Raw genomic sequence first — 17,874 nt, 5'->3', positions numbered from 1 at the left:
CCCCCGGCGTCGGGCAGGGCCGCGGGGTGCCGGGTGTGCGACTCGATGGTGACGGAGCTCTGGATCCATCGCAGCAGGAAATAAAACAACCTGTTCGCAGACGGCGATGTGTTTTTATTTGCCCAGTACTGCACAGTTCCGATTATTGTTTTGGACAACGTGGACCCCCCGTGGTCCCTGGCTCCTCTCTCACCTTCCTGACAGCACCACAGGGGGACACCGGGCCCGTCCCTTCCTTCCTCCTGGCTCTGGATGTTCTGTTCCCACCGCGAGGTCTGGGTCGGCCAGTGCTGAGACCGAGACAACACCGGCATCGTCCCCTCACCCGCCACCTCCGTCTCTGTCGTCATACCGGTGAGCCCCACTCGCGCCCCAGCCCCACGCTGCGTCCCGCACCCCGCATCCCACCCTGTGCAGTGCCCGCGTTCACCGCAGCAGGTGGTGTCATGTCGTGGGGGTCTCCTGTCACCCCTCACCGTGTTTGATCTGCCTGACCCCGGCCCCACACCGCATTTGCCCCATCCCACCCCCCCGCACTGTGCTGTTTCGGGCCGGGGCTCCCAGGGGCAGGGGCTGCTCTTCCCCTGCAGCGCGGGTGGGGGAAGGAGGCGCCCCCAGCCCCCCAGGCCGGCTCCCCAGAGCAGCTTGGAGGGTCCTGCATCCCCCCCGCCGGCACCCTGTCTCTGTGGGAGGGAGTCGGACAGATACACGGACAGGATGCTGCGGGCTTTATTCATCCCCAGCCCCCACGTAGCGAACTGGCCCCCGGGACACACAGCCCCTTGGGACACGCAGCCCCCAGAGCCCCCTGCTCAGCAGAGGCGCTGGCGCAGACCCCCCCTCCCTTCTCAGGGTGTCTTGGCTTTCCGTCGCTGGGTGCCCCAGAGCAGGAGGGACAGGGACAGGGTGATGGTTCCCAGGACCCCGCAGAAGAGCAGCACAGGGAAGGTGCCCTGCGAGGAAGCAGCAGTGAGCGGTTCTGCCCCCCAACCCCCCACGCTGCTCCGGCTGGGGGTCACTCGGTGAGGGAGGGGTCCCGTCTGGCAGACGCTCACCTCACGCAGGCACTTGTAGCCGTGGAAGGGGCTGTCGCAGAGGCACTGGATGAGGCCGGGGCCATCCGGGGCGCAGGCGGCGTTCTCAGGGCACGGCCAGGCTGGCGGAGCAGAGTGGGGGGTCACAGGGCCACACCGGGGTCGCCCCCCGCCTGCCACCCCCCCCCAGTGCTGGGGACAGGGCGTCCCATCCCCCGCCGTACCGAGCTCCCTGGAGCCGTTGCAGGGGTTCCTCTGGCCCTGGCAGAGCCGGCTGCTCCCGCTCGTCGTCACCTCCTCCCAGGCGCTGCTCCCGCCTGGGCACTCCAGGGGCAGCGGCACCGCGCTGGGGAGCAGAGCTCAGCACTGGCACCGCGCACCGGCACCGCACCGGGGACCGGAGCTCGGCATCACACACCGGCACCACACCAGGGAGCGGAGCTCAGCACCGTCACTGTGCACCGGCACCGCACCGGGGAGCAGAGCTCGGCACCGGCACCGCGCCGTCCCCCACCCCGGTACTCACAGTTGCTGCAGGAGGGTGAAGCCCAGGAAGGAGCCGCTGGGGGGGTCTGTCAGGGGGTTCTCCGTCAGGTCCCTGCAAACACCAAATGCACACCAGGCGCCGTCGCCCCCCACCCACAAACAGCACCAGCCCCAGCGAGGCAGGTCTGGTTGTCCCACCAGACACCCCCCCTCCAGACCCCTCTTCCTGCCCAGGGCCCGGCCCCTCGAGGGGGCACGAGGGGGCACACGGACTCACAGGACGATGGCGGCGGTGGCCTCAGCCAGCCCCGGGGGGAGGCTGCGCAGGGAGCAGTTGCTCAGGTCCAGCCTGGGAGGGGGCAGCAGTCAGGGGAGAGACGGCAGCGTGCCTGGCCCCCCACCCACGCCCTTCATTCCCCTGCCCCCCACGTGTCCTCCAACAGCCGCCCTGTGACCCCCCTGTGCCAGGCACCCCCCTGTACCCCCCCCACCCATGTGGCCCCCAACACTCTCTGCGTCCCCAGCACCCCCCAGTGCACCCCTCCCCGCCCCCATGCACCTCCCGCCCGTCCCACCCCGTACCCCAGCAGACGCTCGGGGGGGGCGCCCCGTTCCCAGCAGCAGCGCCCCTCGCCCTCGGTACCGGCCCGGGATGCGCAGAACTGGGCCACGATGGAGCCGTTCCGCAGTGGCCCCGGGCAGAGCCCACACACCTGGGTGGGGGGGAGTTGGTGGGGCACGGGCAGACCCCAGCCCCCCCGACCCGGGCACCCCCCGAGCCCCCGCACCCCTGACTCCCAGAACCCCCCGATCCAGGCACTCGCTGGCCCCCAGTCCCCCCCTGGAGCCCCCCGACCTGGGCACCTCCGACCCCCGGCAATCCCCGACCCCCGGGCCACCCCTGTCACCCCCGGACCCCCCCCCGATCCGGGCAGCCTCAGACACCCCACACCCCCCCCGCGAGTGGGCGCTCGCTGACCCGCGGTCCCTGCGGGAGCCCCCCGACCCGTGCACCCCGACCCCCGGGCACCCCCCGGTCTCGGGCACCCCCGACCCCCCGGGAGCCCCCCCGATCCGGACACCCTCCGACCTCCCCCCGCGACCGGGCCACTCGCTGATCCCCGGGCCGTCCCGGAGCCCCGCGACACGGACACCCCCCGATCCCCCGGCATCCCCAGACACCGCACCCCGCGATCCCGGAGCCCCCCCCCCCGACCCCCAGGCATCCCCCGGGCACCCCCAACTCCCCCACCCGACAGGGCACTCGCTGACCCCCGTCCCCTCCCGGGCACCCCCGGACACCCCCGCCGCTCACCGCCGCCCCGCCGGCGGCCCGGGGCGGCACCAGCAGCAGCAGCAGCAGCAGCGCGAAGCCGCCCATGGCCCCGCCGAGCCCCGGGCTCTTCCGGCACCGCCCCCCGGCGCCGGGGCGCCCCCTGGCGGGCTCGGCGGAGCGCACAGCCCGGCGCTGCCCGGGGGGGGCCGGGGGCCGCATCCCCCCCGGGGCGGGGGGTGCCGGGGCGCGGTGACCTGCCCGGGGCGGCGGACCGGCACGGGGGGGGGGGGGGGGGGGGGGGGGGGGGTCGCCCGTGACGCCATCGGGGCGCGCGGGCTGAGGGCGGCGCTGCGTCATCGCGGCGCGCCGGCGGCTGTCAGGGGCGCACGCGGGCTCCGCCGCGCCGGTCGCCGCCGCCCGTGAGTGTCGCAGCGGGGCCGCCCCCGCCAAGGTCACCGACACCCGCCGGGGCGGCGGGGACCCTGAGGGACCGGAGGGCTGGGGGCAGCGGGCGCCGGGCAGGGGGCAGCGGGGCCCCTGAGGGAGCGGGGGGCCGGGGACAGCGGGGACCATCGGAGACTGGGGGGCCGGGGACGGTGGGGACAGCGCGGGCCGGGCAGGGAGGGGACAGCAGGGACCCTGAGGAACCTGGGGGCCGGTCCCCGGGCAGTAGGGACCCTTAAGGGACCGGGGGGCCGGGGGCACCGGAGACAGCGGGGACCCGGAGGGACCGGGGGACTGGAGACAGCAGGGACCCTCAGGGAATGGGGGGCCGGTCCCCGGCTGGGGACAGCGGGGACAGCAGGGCTGGGAGCAGGGTCACCGGGGACACCGGGGAAGGTGGAAGCGTAAGGCGGGGGACAGGAGGGGACAGGAGCAGTGGGCTGGGGTCAGCGGGGACACCAGGGGACGGGGAGGTACGGCAGGGGACAGGGGAGCAGGGACACAGCCCGGGGACGGTGAGTCTGGGGGGGCTTTGGGACGGGGACATGGGGACCTCGGGGGAGGGGGCGGCAGGGCCTCAGCGGGTCACCGGGGGATGGGGACACGGGGGGACACCGGGGCTGGAGGCAGCAGCGCCCCCGAGGGGACAGGAGGGGCCCTGGGGACACCCAGGGGTGCAGGGGGGCCCCTGGCCGGGACCCCCGGGGTGCGGGGCCTTGGGCGGCGGTGCCGTCGGGGACGTGTTTAGTCTGCGCCGTGGAATGTGGTGGGGTGACCTTGGACCCTGGCCGGGAGCTGCGCGGGGACGGGAGGGGAACGGGGACGGTGCCCTCTCACCCAGTTCCCGCAGGCGCGGGGCCCGCAGCCGGTGCAGCCCCGGTGCCACGGGCAGGCCCGGGCACAGCCGCTGCCGCACGCCCCGGGCAGGCATTCCTGCAGGGATGAGGGCTGCCAGCCGGCCCCCCACCGCCACCCTGCCTCCGTGTGTGTCCCCCCGGCACGGCAGCATGCCGTCCCTGCACCTCCTGCCCCACCGGTGCCCCCCTTCCCCCGGCACTCCTGGCTCCCTGTGCCCCCCCCGTGCCTGCTGGTGCATGTGGAGGGGGGGGTCTCTGCTCATCCCCGCTCCTGGGGCTGCCCGGCCACCCCCCTGCTCTGTGGGGCTGGAGACGGAGCCGGGGGTTGCCAGGGGGATGCCAGTGCCAGCGGTGCCAGGGCGTCCGCCCCGTCCGGCTGCTGCCCAGGGGCTCTGGGGCTGGCAGTGCCCCTCCATCCCTGGCTGTGCCAGGTGGGGGGTCACCCTGTCCACCCTCTACTCGGCTGGGCGGGGGTGCCAAACCCAACGCAATCACCCCTGGTGCCAGACAGTCCTGCCAAACCCACCACAACTGTCCCCGGTGATGGCTGTGCCGCCAAACCCAACCCAACCAGCCCCGGTGCCGCACAGCCCCTACAGACCCCCCCTCCATCACGGACCAGGCTCCGCGGCCCATCCATCTGCCCTCACCAGCTCCGTCCGTGGGTCTGGCAGGGCTGGGGGCTGCCGCGTGGGTGGCCATGGGGGCGGCTGCGCAGTGATGGCTGGGCTGTGCCCCCCCGGGGCAGGGGGCTGGCACCAGCACCGGGGTGGTTGTGCCAGGCTTGGCCAGGCATGGCACCAGGGGCGGCTCTGCCAGGGCTGTGCGGTGCCGGGGCGGCTGGGTTTGGTGCGGGCAAGAGCGGTGCTGCCGGGCTTTGGGGGGCTGCCCGGCACTGGGGGTGGTTGGGTTGGGTTTGGCGGCGCCAGGCCGGCTTGCCAGGCTCAGCAGGGCTGTGCGGCACCGGGGGCGGTTGTAATGGGTTTGGCAGCACAGCCAGCACCGGGGGCAGTCGTGGGTTTGGCGGGTCTGTCCGGCACCGGGGGTGGTTGGGTTGGGTTTGGTGGCACGGCCGGTACCGGGGGCAGTTGCGGTGGGTTTGGCGGGGCTGCCCGGCACCGGGGGCGGTTGTGTTGGGCTTGGTGGTGCGGGGCCGGTTTGCCGGGCTTGGCAGGGCTGTGCAGCACCAGGGGCGGTTGGGTTGGATTTGGCGGCACAGCCGGCACCGGGGGCAGTTGCGGTGGGTTTGGCGGGGCTGTCTGGCACCGGGGGTGACTGTGTTGGGTTTGGCAGGGCTGTCCGGCACCGGGGGCGGTTGTGTTGGGCTTGGCGGCGCAGGGCCGGTTTGCCGGGCTCGGTGGGGCTGGCAGGGCCTGGGTGGGACTGTTTTTACAGCCGTGGCCTCCGTGCCCTTTGGCAGAGGCACCTGTTTCCCTTGGCAGGGGCATTCCAGGGGGGGGTGTGGGTCCCTCCCAGAGGGAGGAGAAGGGTTTAAAGGCACGTTCCTCGCCCCGCCTGGCCCCCCCCCCGCGCCGGGTCCTTGAGGCCGAGACAGAGCAGCGAGCGAAGGTCCCGGCGGCGTCGGGCGCTGACACCCATCCCTCCGCCCGCAGCTCTGAGTGCTGGGGAGATGCCGGCCGGGCCGCGCCGCCGGGGCTCGGCGTGCCCATGAGGCCGGCGGGGTGCAGGCGGCCGGGCAGCGGCGGCTCCAGTGCGGCAGCGGCGGGAAGAGGCGCTCGCCATGGAGTTCACCGTCATCGACTACAGCATCTTCGCCCTGCTGCTGGTGCTGTCCTCGGCCATCGGGCTCTTCTACGCGCTGAGCGGGGACCGGCAGCGCACGGTGCAGGAGTTCCTGCTGGCCAACCGCAACATGGGCTTCCTGCCCGTCGCCCTCTCCCTGCTGGCCACCTTCCAGTCGGCCGTGGCCATCCTGGGGGTGCCGGCCGAGATCTACCGCTTCGGCACTGAGTACTGGTTCCTGGGCTGCTCCTACTTCCTGGGGCTGCTCATCCCGGCCCACATCTTCATCCCCGTCTTCTACCGCCTGCGCATCACCAGCACCTATGAGGTGAGTGGGGGGGTCCCAGGCAGGGACGGGGGGGGACACGGGACATGCACAGGCTGGCGTGTGGCCCCGGGGGATGAGCTGAGGGTGCCCGGCGGGGCCATCGGCTCTGGGTCCCTCGTTGCCCCGTGCTCCACCCCGGCTTGTCCCGTCCCTGGGCAGCGCTGGCTGCCCCCGTGTGCCTGCGGCAGCGGGAGCCGAGGCACTGGGGCAGGGCTGGCTGTCCCCCCGCACCCCCCCACACCCCCGCTGCCACGGGGGGGACGCGGGGGCCGTCAGGACGGTGCCCTGAGCCCTCTCCCCCGCAGTACCTGGAGCTGCGCTTCAACAAGACGGTGCGGGTCTTCGGCACCATCACCTTCATCTTCCAGATGGTGAGTGGGGCCGGGGGTGTGGGTGTGGGGGGGTCCTGGCCGGGGGGGGGTTGGCCGTGCACGGCTGCAGCACTGCTCTCCCCGCAGGTCATCTACATGGGGGTGGTGCTCTACGCGCCCGCGCTGGCCCTCAACGCGGGTAAGGGACACGGGAGCTGGGGGGGGGGGGGCCCGTGCTGGAGATCCCATCCTGCCTGGGGGGGCTGCCACTCTGCACCCCCCCCCAGCTCGTTAACAGCCTCTACCGCTTCCAGTGACGGGCTTTGACCTCTGGAGCGCGGTGCTCACCATAGGGCTGGTCTGTACCCTCTACACCACGCTGGTGAGTCCCAGCCCCGCCGCGCGGCCGTGGGGCGCCCCGTGGGGTGCCCCCTGCCCGCCCCCCCCCGCCCCGGGGCGGCGGTGATGGGTGACGGGCGCCGTGCCTCGGCAGGGCGGGCTGAAGGCGGTCATCTGGACAGACGTCTTCCAGACGCTGGTGATGTTCGCGGGGCAGCTGGCCGTCATCGTGGTGGGGGCCCGGCGGGTGGGCGGCATGGCCCGCGTCTGGCGCCTGGCCGAGCAGCAGGGCAAGATCTCCGGCATCGAGTGAGTCCCCCGGCACCGCCGTGCCATCAACCCCCCCCCCCCCCCGGCACCGGGCACCCCACGCCACGCCGTGGGGAGAGGGACCCCGGCATGATGGGGGGGTGGTGGGGGGGTGGGATCCGTTCCTGCCGCCCCCTTTCCTGCGGCGTGGGAATGGCGCCGTGGTGACACGCCACCCCCCCGCCTCCGCCGCCGTCCCCTCTCTCCGCAGCCTGGACCCTGACCCCTTCCAGCGGCACACCTTCTGGACGCTGGCGCTGGGGGGGGTCTTCATGATGCTGTCGCTGTACGGGGTGAACCAGGCGCAGGTGCAGCGGTACCTCAGCGCCCGCAGCGAGCGGGAGGCCAAGCTGTGAGTGGGCGGCGGGGCCGGGACCGGGACCCGGGGAGGAGAGGGGGGTCCCACAGACGGGACGGGCCTTGCCCCCCGCTATCCTGTCGCTCCCCACCCCCCCCCCATCCTCCCCCAGCCTCTGACGCCCCCCCGGCGCCCGCAGCTCCTGCTACGCCGTCTTCCCCTGCCAGCAGATCGTCCTCTGCCTCAGCTGCCTCACCGGCCTCGTCATGTTCGCCTACGACCGGGAGCACCCGCTGGCGCCCGCGCAGCGCCCCGGATCCTCCGACCAGGTGGGTGACCGGGACCCCCCTCGCTCCGTCCTACAGCCCGCGGGGCCGGACCCCGCTCCCCCCGGACACCCGCCCCCGCCGGCGCTGACCCCCCGCCACCGTCCCAGCTGGTGCTGTACTTCGTGATGGACGTGCTGCAGGACCTGCCGGGGCTGCCCGGGCTCTTCGTCGCCTGCCTCTTCAGCGGGTCCCTCAGGTGAGACGGGGTGGGGTGGGGGGGCGCTGTGGGGGGGTTCTGGCTGTGGGGGGGTCCCAGCCGAGCCCCCTCCCGCTCCCTCTCCTCCCCAGCACCATCTCCTCCGCCTTCAACTCGCTGGCCACGGTGACGATGGAGGACCTGGTGCGGCCCCACTGCCCCGGGCTGTCGGAGTCGCGGGCCACGCTGCTCTCCAAGCTGCTGGGTGAGCCGGTGGGGGGGGCACGGGGGGGGGAGGGGTGTCAGCTGATGGTGGGGGGTCCCCAGCACCGCCGTGACCCCCCCTGCTCCTCTCCCCAGCTCTTGGGTATGGATTGCTGTGCCTGGGGATGGCCTACGTCTCCTCCATGCTGGGCCCCGTGCTGCAGGTAAGGGGGGGGCACGGGGCCCCCCCCCAGCTCCGTCACCCGGCCGGTGGGCGGCGGGTGCTGAGGTCCCCGTGTCCCCGCAGGCGGCCATCAGCATCTTCGGCATGGTAGGGGGCCCGCTCCTGGGGCTCTTCTGCCTGGGCATGTTCTTCCCCTGCGCCAACCCCACGGTGAGTGTCCCCCCGCCCGCCTGGGGGCTCCGACCCCGCGGGGGGGGGCAGTGATGGGGGGCCGGGGCGCCCCGAGCCCGGCCGGGGCTCAGCGCCCTCCCTGTCCCCCGGCGCAGGGTGCCGTCGTGGGGCTGCTGGCCGGCCTGGCCATGGCCTTCTGGGTGGGCATCGGCAGCCTGCTGCGCAGCATGGGGGCGGCCGGGGGGGCCCCCCCGCCCAACGGCACTGCACTCCCCGCCGTGGGCAACCTCACCACCATCCTGGCCACCACCGCGCTGGCCCCCACCACGGCCCCCCACAGGTGAGCGGGACGGGGGGGCTGCGGGATGGGGGGGGTGCTGCTCCGTGCTCCCCCCCGCCCTCAGCCCTGACTCCCGTGTCCGTCCCCCCCCCAGCCCCACGGGGCTGGAGAAGTTTTACAGCCTGTCCTACATGTGGTACAGCGCCCACAACTCCACCACCGTCATCCTGGTGGGGCTCCTGGTCAGCCTTGTCACCGGTGAGTGCCGGGGGGGCGGCGGCGGGGGGCTGGCAGTGGGCCCCCCCTCACCCCGCTCACCCTCCGCTCTGCTCCCCCCCTGACTCCAGGCCCGATGCCGGCGGCGGCTGTGGACCCCCGCACCATCTCCCCGGTGCTGCCCCGCCTGCTGTGCTGCCTGCCCCACAAGTACCGGCAGAAGCTCTGCTGCGGGGGGGGCTTCCCCGACCAGGTGAGCGGCCCAGCCCCCAGCCCCCCGGCGGGGACACAGACACTGGGGGGGGGGTCAGTGCCCCCCCCGCCCCATGCCCCTGCTGCCCCCTGCTCTGTCCCCACAGGACGCCAACCATGCGGACGCCGAGGTGAAGAGCAAGGGGGTCCCCAACGGCCTGCCCCCCCCGGGGCGGCGGGAGGAAGAGGAGGAACAGGGGTACATCCGTGCGGTGGGGGCCCCCGCCTACACCCTGCAGGAGACCTCCTTCTGAGCCCCCCCCACCCCGCCGTGGGGGTCCCAGCCACCTGCCCCCCCCCCCAGGGGGCATGGGCCCCCCCCGTGGGGCACCCGGACACGGCCGGGGAGCACCAAATAACTGGGGGGGGCTGGGTGGGCTGCACCCCCCACACCGGGCTGGCCCCGAGCCCCCCCCGGCTGCCCACACCGGGGACGCTGCCAGCCCCCCCCCCCGAGGCCGGGGGGGCTCTGGGACCAGGGGTGTGGGGGCGAGTGGGAGCGGTGCCCTCTCCCCCCACCCCAGGCTGGGACGTTGCTGGTGCCCCCCGCCTGGCCACGTGCCTTACCGCACCGCTCCGGGACGGGGGGGGCCCAGACCCCCCAGGGCGCCGAGCGCCCAGACTCCCCCCAGCCCTCTGTCCCCCATCTCTGTGTTTGTCCCCCCCAATAAACGGTTCTGGAGCGCACGTGTTGGAAGAGCCCAGGACCCCCCCCTGCACACAGCCCCCCCCCGGAGCCCGCGGGGATGTGGGACCCCCCCAGTCCCCTTGAGCCACAGGAGGCCCCCACCGGGGGACCCAGTTGAGCACAGCCGGGGGGGGGTGGCTGCTCCGTGGCTGGGGGTTGCGGGGGGCCCCCCTTGCCCTGTTCCCCCACCCGTGGGGTGGCCGTCCCGCACCCGTGGCAGGCGATGGGTGGTCTCTGGGGGGGTCGTTTCATGGGTTTATCGCTGCGGGTGGGGCCAGGCGGCCCCCATCCCCCATGGGCAGTGTGGAGCGTGGCCCCCCCCCCCCTCCCCCCCCATTCCCTGCCCCCCCGAGTGTACTCTGGGCCCTGGCCCGTGTTCTGGGGGGTATCCCCCTGCCCACCCCGTGCCCACGGAGCTGGCAGACCCCCCCCCCCAGGCAGGATGGGGGTGCGGATCCCATCGGCACTGGCCCCCCCCACCCCGTCCCGGCTGCTGCGGGGGGGGCCGCGGGGTCCAGCTGCTGGCCTGCAGGGGGGATGACGGGGGACCCCAGGGTCTGAGTGCTGCGCCACCCCCTGCCGCCATCCGTCACCCCTGGCAGCTGGGGACCCCCATCCCAACGGGCGAGGACCACCGCGGGGGGGGGGAAAGGGGGGGGCAAGGGTGGGATGGGGGAGGCAGAGGGGGGATCCCGGGGCTGGAGGGTCCCGTAGGGACCCTATGTGGGGGGGGACATCCCCATATGGGGGGGACATCCCTATATGGGGAGGTAACGGGGGTCCGGGGACAGGGGGGGACACGCACGCCCCCCCCTCGCCGCCCCGAGGCCACGCCCCCGCGCGGCGCCCGCGCCGCGCGGGGGCGTGGCCTCGGGGCGGCGGGGGGCGTGGCTATGCCTAATGAGGCGCGGGTCTTTCCAATGGGGGCGTGGCTTGCGTTTACGGGTGTGGCGCGGTTGCGTGGTGACGCAGCGGCGCGCTGACGTGTGCGGCGCAGCCATGGCGCCGCGGCGGCCGGCCGAGCTGTACCGGGCGCCGTTCCCTCTTTACACCGTCCGCCTCCACCCGCGGCGGGCCCTTGCCATCACCGCCGGCGGCGGCGGCGCCGCCAAGACCGGCATCCGCAATGGCGTGGTGCGGTTTGGGGCGGGGGGTAAAGGCGGGCCTGTGGGGGGGTGAGGAGGCCCCGGGGGGGTGTAGGCCCGGGGCGGGGAGCGGGGAGCTGTGGGGCTGGGAGGGAGCTGTGGGGCAGGGGGCGATGCTGTGGGGTAGGATTAGGGGGAAGCTCGGGGGCTGGGGGGCACACTGTGGGGCAGGGTTGGGGGCGAGCTGTGGGGTAGGGTTGGGGGCAAGCGGTGGGGCCAGTTGGTGCGGGAGCTGTGGGGCTGGGGGGGGACACGAGATAGGGTTAGGGGGGAGCCGTGGGGCTGGGAGGTAACTGTGGGACCAGTTGGAGGAGAGCTGTAGGGCCAGTAGGGGGGGAGATGTGGGGCTGGGGGAGGTAACTGTGAGGACAGTTGGAGGGGGGGCTGGGGGGGAGCTGTGGGGCTATTTGGGGGGGGAACTGTGGGTGTGGGTGGGACACTGTGGGGCAGGGCTCGGGGGGGAGCTGTGGGGCCAGTTGGGGGGGAGCTGTGGGGCTGGAGAGGGATGACTGTTGGGCCGGGGAGGGGGACTGGCTGTGGGGCTGGGAAGGGGGGAAACTGTGGTGCAGATGGGGGGTCAAGTGCGGCGAAGCTGTGGGGCTGGGGAGGGACGACAGTGGGGCAGGATTAGGGGGGAGCTGTGGGGCCAGGGAGGGACGGAACTGTGGGGCTGAGATGGGGGCTAACTGTGAGTACAGGTGGTGGGGAACTATGGGGGCTGGGGAGAGGGGAAACTGTGGGTGTGGGTGGGGGGCTGGGTTTAGGGGGAGCTGTGGGGGGATGATTGTCAGGCCGGGTTGGGGGAGAGCTGTGGGGACTGTGGGGTCAGGTGGGGGTGAGCTGGCTGGGGGTCAGGGGCCCTCAGAGGGGAGGGGGTGCCCAGGCTGTGGGTGTGGGGCAGGGGGAGGCCCAGCTTGGCATGGGGTCAGGGCAGCAGCCGGGGGAGGGGGGCCCGTGGGGCAGGGGTGCGTGGGGGGGGGGGGCGGGGTCTGAGGCCGAGGCCCCCCCCTTCCCCCCCCCTGCAGCACTTCCTGCAGCTGGAGCAGATCGGGGGGCAGCTCAGCGCCTCGCTGCTGCACTCCCACGACACCGAGACCCGCGCCACCATGACCATGGCGTTGGCCGACGACATCATCGCGGCGGGGCAGGACGCCGACTGCCACATCCTGCGCTTCAGCCTGCAGGCGCCCGAGGCCCGGCGCGGCTCCGACGGCCGCAACGGTGAGATCCGGCTCTCCCCGCTGTGACGGCCGTGGGGCAGGGCACGGCGGGTGGGTGCTCTGTGGGGTGCTGCGGGGGTCTCCTGCCTGCCCCAGCACTGCCCCTGGCGCTGGGGAGCTGTGTCAGGGCTCCATGGCTCTGCCCCGCCGCAGGCAGTGGGGAGAAGGGGCCGCGGAGGAGGAAGGGCCCCAGCCCGATGGGGCAGGGCGACATGCAGAGCCAGAGCAGCGAGGTGACGGTGGAGAGCCTGCACAGCGTCCGCACCGACTTCAGCCCCGATGCCCTGCAGAAGGCCGTCCGCTTCAACGCCGACTGCTCCCTGCTCGTCACCGGTGGTGCCGACGGCTTCCTCCGCCTCTGGGAGGTAGGAACGGGGGCAGCCGGGGCCGGGCACCGGGGAAGGCCAGGACTTGGCAGTGCCGCATCAGCAGCACCCGTGGTTCTGTAACGCCGCGTCGTCCTGCCCCTTCCCTGGGTGCTGCCAGGGACCCCCGGCCCTGGGGCACGGCTCCGACACCCGCTCTGCCCTGGCAGTTCCCCAGCATGAAGAAGACGCTGGAGTTCAAAGCCCATGACGGGGAGATCGAAGACATCGCGCTGGGCCCGGACAACAAGGTGAGTGAGGGTCAGGCGAACGGACGGGCAGCCCCCTGGCGCCGCGGGGGGAGCCCTCCTCGGACCCCCGCGTTCCCTGCCCAGGTGGTGACAGCGGGACGGGACTTCCAGTGCTGCGTGTGGCAGCAGGACCAGCTGGTGACGGGGCTGCGCTGGAACGAGAACCTGCCCGGCATCCCCGACAAGGCGTACCGCTACCAGGCCTGCCGGTGAGGCCAGGGGGCGCAGGGCGCCGGGCCCCCATCGCCTGGAGGTGGGGGGGGGCGCTGGCAGCAGGGACCGACGCAGCCCCTGCTGTCCTGGGGCAGGTTTGGGGCGGTGGAGGACAACGCCGGGGCCCTGCGGCTCTACACGGTGCAGGTGCCCCACAAGCGGGAGCGTCGCCCCCCACCCTGCTACCTGACCAAGTGGGACGGGAAGAGCTTCCTTCCGCTGCTGACCCGGCCCTGCGGCACCGAGGTTGTCTCCTGCCTCTCCATCAGGTACCCTGGGGGGACGGGTGCGGGAACGGGGGCCCACACCACCCCCCGCTCACTGTCCTCCCCCCGCAGCGACTCGGGCACCTTCCTGGGGCTGGGCACGGTGACGGGCTCCGTCGCCATCCACATCGCCTTCTCGCTGCAGGTGAGCCGGGGGGGCGGCGGGGCTCCTCGGGTGCCCCCCCACCACGGGGCCGGGCTGCCTGGGCCCACCCCCCCTCCCCGCTGTCCCGCAGAGGCTGTACTACGTGAAGGAGGCGCATGGCATCGTGGTGACGGACGTGGCCTTCGTCCCCGAGAGCCGGCGCGGGCGCGAGCTGCTGGCGGGGAACGAGGCCGCCCTGCTCAGCGTGGCCGTCGACAGCCGCTGCAAGCTGCACCTGCTGCCCAGCCGACGTGGGTGCCGGGGGGGGCTGCTGGGGGGGTCCCTGCGCGTGCTGGGGGGGGGCCACAGCGCCCGTCCTCACCCCTCTCTCCCCCCCGCAGGCTCCCTTCCCGTCTGGCTGCTGCTGCTGCTCTGCGCTGGGCTCATCGTGGCCGCCATCCTGCTGCTGCAGCTCGCCTTCCCTGGCTTCCTCTAGCCCCCCAGCCCCCCCCAGCCAGGACGGACCCCCCAGGCCTGCCGCTGCCGTGCCTCGGGCCCCCCCAGCAGACTGTGAAGCAGACAAGGGACCAGCCCGGCCATGGCCGGGGAGCGGATTGCGGGGGCTGGGAGCCATTGGGGGGGGCCCAGCCCGAGGGGACTGTGCTGGCTGCAGTGTGGGGCTGGCCCCAGGGAGGAGGGCGTCCCGCCGGCCCCCTGCCCCACGGCGACCATTAAAACCGGAGGGTGAAGGCAACGCTGTCCGGTCTGTGCTGGGGGGGCAGCTGCTCTGGGTCCCCACTGTGCCCTCCCTGCCCGGCCCATGGACACCACGGCAGCGGTGGGGGTTTACTGGGGGGTCAGGCAGGGTCCTGCCCCACAACGCCCTCCCAGGTGGTGTCCCCGAGCCCCCGGAGCATCTCCCCATGCTCGAAGATGGCAGCGCTGGCCTGGCTGAAGAGCTGCTCCATGTGGCCGGGCAGCGGCTGGTGTCCTCACCATGGGGGGGCTGTGCCTGTGACCCCCCCCTCACCGTCCCAGGGGGAGAGGGGGTTGGTGGTGGGCCCCATGGATGTGGTGGTCAAAGGCCTGGGCTGGGTAGCGCTGGTTGAACTCCCGGCTGGTGTGTGCCTGCAGGGGGGGTGTCAGCCTCCCATTCAGGGACAGGGGCAGGAGTTGTGGATGCCAGTGCTTGGGGTGGGTGAGGGCTGGCTCCGGTCACAGAGTCACAGGCTGGTTTGGGTGGGAAGGGAACTTAAAGCCCCCCCAGTGCCACCCCCTGCCCTGGGCAGGGACACCTCCCACCAGCCCAGGTTGCTCCAAGCCCCGGCCAACCTGGCCTTGAACCCCTCCAGGGATGGGGCAGCCACAGCTTCTCTGGGCAACCTGGGCCAGGGGCTCACCCCCCTCACACCAAAGAATTTCTTCCCAATATCTCATCCCAATCTCCCCTCTTCCAGTGTAAAACCCTTCCCCCTCGTCCCGTGGCTCCCCTCCCTGCTCCAGAGTCCCTCCCCAGCTTTCCTGGAGCCCCTTGAGGGACTGGCAGGGGCTGGAAGGTCTCCGCGGAGCCTTCTCTTCTCCAGGCTGAACCCCCCCAGCTCTCTCAGCCTGTCCTCCCAGCAGAGGGGCTCCAGCCCTCCCAGCATCTCCGGGGCCTCCTCTGGCCCCGCTCCAACAGCTCCGTGTCTCTCCTGTGCCGAGGCCCCAGCGCTGGAGGCAGCACTGCAGGGGGGTCTCCCCCGAGCGCAGCAGAGGGGCAGGATCCCCCCCTCGCCCTGCTGCCCACGCTGCTGGGGATGCAGCCCAGGCTGCGGGGGGGTTCTGGGCTGCCAGCGCACGGTGCCGGCTCATGGCCGGTTTCTCCCCCCCGGCACCCCCAAGCCCTTCTCTCAGGGCTGCTCTCCATCCCTCCATCCCCAGCCTGGGCTGGCGCCGGGGGTTGCCCCGACCCGGTGCCGGTCCCCGCTGTTGCTGGCACGGAAGCTCCGGGGGGTCTGAGGTGGAGCGGGGCAGGGTTGTCCCCGCCGTACCGGGCTGTCCCGGGGCCGGGGGTGCCGGTGCCGTTGAACCCCTGCGCGGGCGGGGCCCAACCCGGACGGGGCGGGGGCGGCCGGTGGCGGCGGCGGGGACGGGACCGGGGACGTGTCGGCGACGTGGCCCGGGGCGGGGCGGGCGGCACCGAGAGGGACCGGGACGGGAACGGGGGGTTCGGGGGGGTGCACGCACAGTGTGTGTGAGCGGTGTGAGCGGATCCCCAGAGCCCCCCGTGACCGGGCACAGCCCCCCCCACAGCCAGGAGCACCCCCCCCAGCCGCCCTCGCCCGGCTGCAGCCCGAGGTGCCGGGATGAGGAACCCGCTGCTGCTGCTGCTGCTGCTGCTGCTGCCCCCGGGGGCGCGGGCTGCCCCCAAGGCTGGGGGGCACAGGTACAGGGGGCACGGGTATGGGGGGGGCTATGGCTGTAGGGGAGAACAGGTACGGGGGGACACGGCTATGAGGTACATGGGTATGGGGGGTATGGCTATGGGGGGCACAGGTATGGGGGGGCACAGGTACAGGGGGCACGGGTATGGGGGGGGCTATGGCTGTAGGGGAGCACAGGTATGGGGGGGCACGGCTATGAGGTACATGGGTATGGGGGGTATGGCTATGGGGGGCACAGGTATGGGGGGGCACAGGTACAGGGGGCACGGGTATGGGGGGGGCTATGGCTGTAGGGGAGCACAGGTATGGGGGGGCACGGCTATGAGGTACATGGGTATGGGGGGTATGGCTACGGGGGGGCACAGGTACGGGGGGTATGGGTATAGGGGGCACAGGTACCTGGGAGCACGGTTATGGGGTGGTGCATGTATGGGGGGGCGCATGGCTATGGGGGGTGCAGGTGTGGTTTGGCTGCCCGGGCACGGGGAGGTGCAGGGGCACGGGGGGGTGCGGGTGGGTGCAGGGGTCGGGGGGTGCACGCTCAAGGCCGGGGCACGGCCAGGGCACAGGGGGGCACACGGGGCTGCGGGGGTCGCAGGCGGAGGGGACACTGTGTGGGGCACTACGGGGACGCCAGACCAGACCGGGTCGGGCAGCCCCCACCAGGGGCAGGGTAACCCCCCCCTCCCCTGGCCAGGCCTGAGCCCCCCGCGGCCCCGGGACTGGATCCTGATCCCGACCCACTGAGCCTGGAGCTGCCCCCGCTGCCGTGAGTCCATGTCCCTCGGGAGCTGCAAACTGGGGAGTCACCCAGCGAGGGCGGGGGGCAGATGGGGACGGAGGGCACGGGTAGGGCCAGCTGGTTGTGGGGCAAGGCGGTCCTGGGGGCAGCTATAGGGCGGAGCAGCCCTGGGGCTGGCTGTGGGGCAGAGCAGCCGTGGGGCTGGCTGTGGGACAGGCTGGGATGGAGCAGCTCTGGGGCAGGCTGTGGGGCAGAGCAGCCCTGGGGCTGTCAGTGGGGCAGGCTGTGGGATGGAGCAGCACTGGGGCAGGCTGTGGGGCCGCGGGGCGGGCCGTGGGGGTGCCCACCCCATGCCGCTGCCCCCAGGCTGCTGCGGAGCGCGGTGCGGAGCCTGGGGCCGCCGTCGCGGGACGCGGAGTCCCTGTCGCGGGAGCAGGGTAAGGACCCGCCGCGGGGGCCGGGGCGGGGGGGACACACCGGGGGCAGGGACGGGACCCCAGCCCCACGGCGGCCGTGCCCCACAGCCCTGCTCTACCTCTTCGCGCTGCACGACCACGACCGCAGCGGGCGGCTGGACGGGCTGGAGCTGCTGGAGCTGCTGGGCGCCGTGCTGGCGCGGCGGGACGGGGGGCGGCCCGACCCCCAGGCGGTAGGTCCCGCGGGGACGGGCCCCCGCACCCCGCCGAGCCCCCCCCACCCCACCCCGGGCCGGGCCCTTACCCGCGGTGTGTGTCCCCCCCCGTCCCGTCCCCGCAGGTGGCCGCGCTGGTGGACCGGACCCTGGAGCGGCAGGACCTGGGCGGGGACGGGCTGCTCGACCCCCCCGAGCTGCTGCTGCTCCCGCCCGGCCGGGACCGGCCGCCCCCGGGGCCGCCTCTCCCGCAGCAGCCCGGGGAACCCGGGGGGGGCGGCAGCCTGGCGGAGGGGCAGGGGCTGCCCGGCGGCGGTGCCCACCCGGAGGGTGAAGCCGTGGAGGTGGAAGGAACCCCCCAGGCTGAAGGCCCTGGCGGTGAAGTCCCCAGAGCTGAAGCCCCCGAGGCTGAAGCCATCGAGGCAGAGGAAGCCCCCGAGATCGAAGCCCCCCGGACCGAAGCCCCCGAGGGGGAGGCAGCCCCAGTTTGGGGGGACTCCGGGGAGGAGTAGGCAGTGGGGGGGCTGTGCCGGACCCACGGCGGCTCTGGGGTGTGATGCCCCGGCTGCTCCTTGCCCCGCTCATCCATGTGCCCCCCATCCTGTGTCGGGGCTGGGAGGGATCGGGGGGGGGTGTGTGTGGTGTCCT

At 73.6% G+C, this 17,874-nt stretch overlaps 4 protein-coding genes across 10 annotated transcripts; 3 read left to right on the top strand and 1 right to left on the bottom strand.

Moving 5' to 3' along the window:
- Positions 1–286: 286 nt before the first annotated feature.
- Positions 287–10,040, top strand: SLC5A6 (solute carrier family 5 member 6). Of its 4 annotated transcripts, XM_074582332.1 has the most exons (16): positions 3,115–3,215; positions 5,711–6,168; positions 6,474–6,539; positions 6,627–6,678; positions 6,794–6,861; positions 6,973–7,127; positions 7,339–7,479; positions 7,625–7,754; positions 7,862–7,950; positions 8,043–8,155; positions 8,251–8,318; positions 8,402–8,488; positions 8,605–8,789; positions 8,884–8,987; positions 9,077–9,198; positions 9,305–9,597. In XM_074582332.1, the coding sequence occupies exons 2-16, from the start codon at positions 5,839–5,841 to the stop codon at positions 9,449–9,451; spliced, it is 1,857 nt and encodes a 618-aa protein (XP_074438433.1). In that variant the 5' UTR covers positions 3,115–3,215; positions 5,711–5,838; the 3' UTR covers positions 9,452–9,597. The 4 variants fall into 4 exon arrangements, with proteins under 4 accessions (XP_074438432.1, XP_074438433.1, XP_074438431.1 ...); XM_074582331.1 differs by lacking the exon at positions 3,115–3,215 and adding an exon at positions 287–354 and having other exon boundaries at positions 9,077–10,036; XM_074582330.1 differs by having other exon boundaries at positions 9,077–10,036.
- On the bottom strand, positions 712–3,168 carry ATRAID (all-trans retinoic acid induced differentiation factor). Of its 2 annotated transcripts, XM_074582334.1 has the most exons (7): positions 2,836–3,168; positions 2,103–2,233; positions 1,798–1,869; positions 1,561–1,632; positions 1,259–1,380; positions 1,056–1,156; positions 712–953 (listed from the first exon to the last, which is right to left on the bottom strand). In XM_074582334.1, the coding sequence occupies exons 1-7, from the start codon at positions 3,151–3,153 to the stop codon at positions 849–851; spliced, it is 921 nt and encodes a 306-aa protein (XP_074438435.1). In that variant the 5' UTR covers positions 3,154–3,168; the 3' UTR covers positions 712–848. The 2 variants fall into 2 exon arrangements, with proteins under 2 accessions (XP_074438435.1, XP_074438436.1); XM_074582335.1 differs by lacking the exon at positions 2,103–2,233 and having other exon boundaries at positions 2,836–3,134.
- Positions 10,041–10,793: 753 nt separating the features above from the next.
- On the top strand, positions 10,794–14,184 carry PREB (prolactin regulatory element binding). Of its 3 annotated transcripts, XM_074582327.1 has the most exons (9): positions 10,828–11,019; positions 12,056–12,251; positions 12,404–12,615; positions 12,786–12,866; positions 12,951–13,075; positions 13,175–13,348; positions 13,418–13,490; positions 13,582–13,741; positions 13,832–14,184. In XM_074582327.1, the coding sequence occupies exons 1-9, from the start codon at positions 10,885–10,887 to the stop codon at positions 13,924–13,926; spliced, it is 1,251 nt and encodes a 416-aa protein (XP_074438428.1). In that variant the 5' UTR covers positions 10,828–10,884; the 3' UTR covers positions 13,927–14,184. The 3 variants fall into 3 exon arrangements, with proteins under 3 accessions (XP_074438430.1, XP_074438427.1, XP_074438428.1); XM_074582326.1 differs by having other exon boundaries at positions 10,819–11,019; positions 12,786–13,075; XM_074582329.1 differs by lacking the exons at positions 13,418–13,490; positions 13,582–13,741 and having other exon boundaries at positions 10,794–11,019.
- Positions 14,185–15,553: 1,369 nt separating this feature from the next.
- On the top strand, positions 15,554–17,738 carry CGREF1 (cell growth regulator with EF-hand domain 1). The gene is made up of 5 exons (XM_074579445.1): positions 15,554–15,855; positions 16,551–16,622; positions 16,962–17,032; positions 17,120–17,244; positions 17,352–17,738. The coding sequence occupies exons 1-5, from the start codon at positions 15,776–15,778 to the stop codon at positions 17,736–17,738; spliced, it is 735 nt and encodes a 244-aa protein (XP_074435546.1). The 5' UTR covers positions 15,554–15,775.
- The last annotated feature ends 136 nt before the right edge of the window (positions 17,739–17,874 follow it).

This window comes from Larus michahellis, chromosome 3 (assembly GCF_964199755.1).
Source record: "Larus michahellis chromosome 3, bLarMic1.1, whole genome shotgun sequence".
Lineage (NCBI taxonomy): Eukaryota > Metazoa > Chordata > Aves > Charadriiformes > Laridae > Larus > Larus michahellis.
This window is presented reverse-complemented; position numbering and strand designations above follow the sequence as displayed.

Coding starts and splice junctions, on each gene's coding strand:
- ATRAID (XM_074582334.1), bottom strand. CDS start 3,153: ATGACGCAGCGCCGCCCTCAGCCCGCGCGCCCCGATGGCGTCACGGGC. Junction 2,234..2,835: donor GGGCCGCCGGCGGGGCGGCG/GTGAGCGGCGGG, acceptor CCCCCCACCCAG/GTGTGTGGGCTCTGCCCGGG. Junction 1,870..2,102: donor CCCCCCGAGCGTCTGCTGGG/GTACGGGGTGGG, acceptor GCCCCCTCCCAG/GCTGGACCTGAGCAACTGCT.
- SLC5A6 (XM_074582331.1), top strand. CDS start 5,839: ATGGAGTTCACCGTCATCGACTACAGCATCTTCGCCCTGCTGCTGGTG. Junction 7,755..7,861: donor GCCCCGGATCCTCCGACCAG/GTGGGTGACCGG, acceptor CCACCGTCCCAG/CTGGTGCTGTACTTCGTGAT. Junction 8,489..8,604: donor TCCCCTGCGCCAACCCCACG/GTGAGTGTCCCC, acceptor CCCCCGGCGCAG/GGTGCCGTCGTGGGGCTGCT.
- PREB (XM_074582326.1), top strand. CDS start 10,885: ATGGCGCCGCGGCGGCCGGCCGAGCTGTACCGGGCGCCGTTCCCTCTT. Junction 12,616..12,785: donor GCTTCCTCCGCCTCTGGGAG/GTAGGAACGGGG, acceptor CTGCCCTGGCAG/TTCCCCAGCATGAAGAAGAC. Junction 13,491..13,581: donor ACATCGCCTTCTCGCTGCAG/GTGAGCCGGGGG, acceptor GCTGTCCCGCAG/AGGCTGTACTACGTGAAGGA.
- CGREF1 (XM_074579445.1), top strand. CDS start 15,776: ATGAGGAACCCGCTGCTGCTGCTGCTGCTGCTGCTGCTGCCCCCGGGG. Junction 15,856..16,550: donor CCCAAGGCTGGGGGGCACAG/GTACAGGGGGCA, acceptor TCCCCTGGCCAG/GCCTGAGCCCCCCGCGGCCC. Junction 17,245..17,351: donor GGCGGCCCGACCCCCAGGCG/GTAGGTCCCGCG, acceptor CCGTCCCCGCAG/GTGGCCGCGCTGGTGGACCG.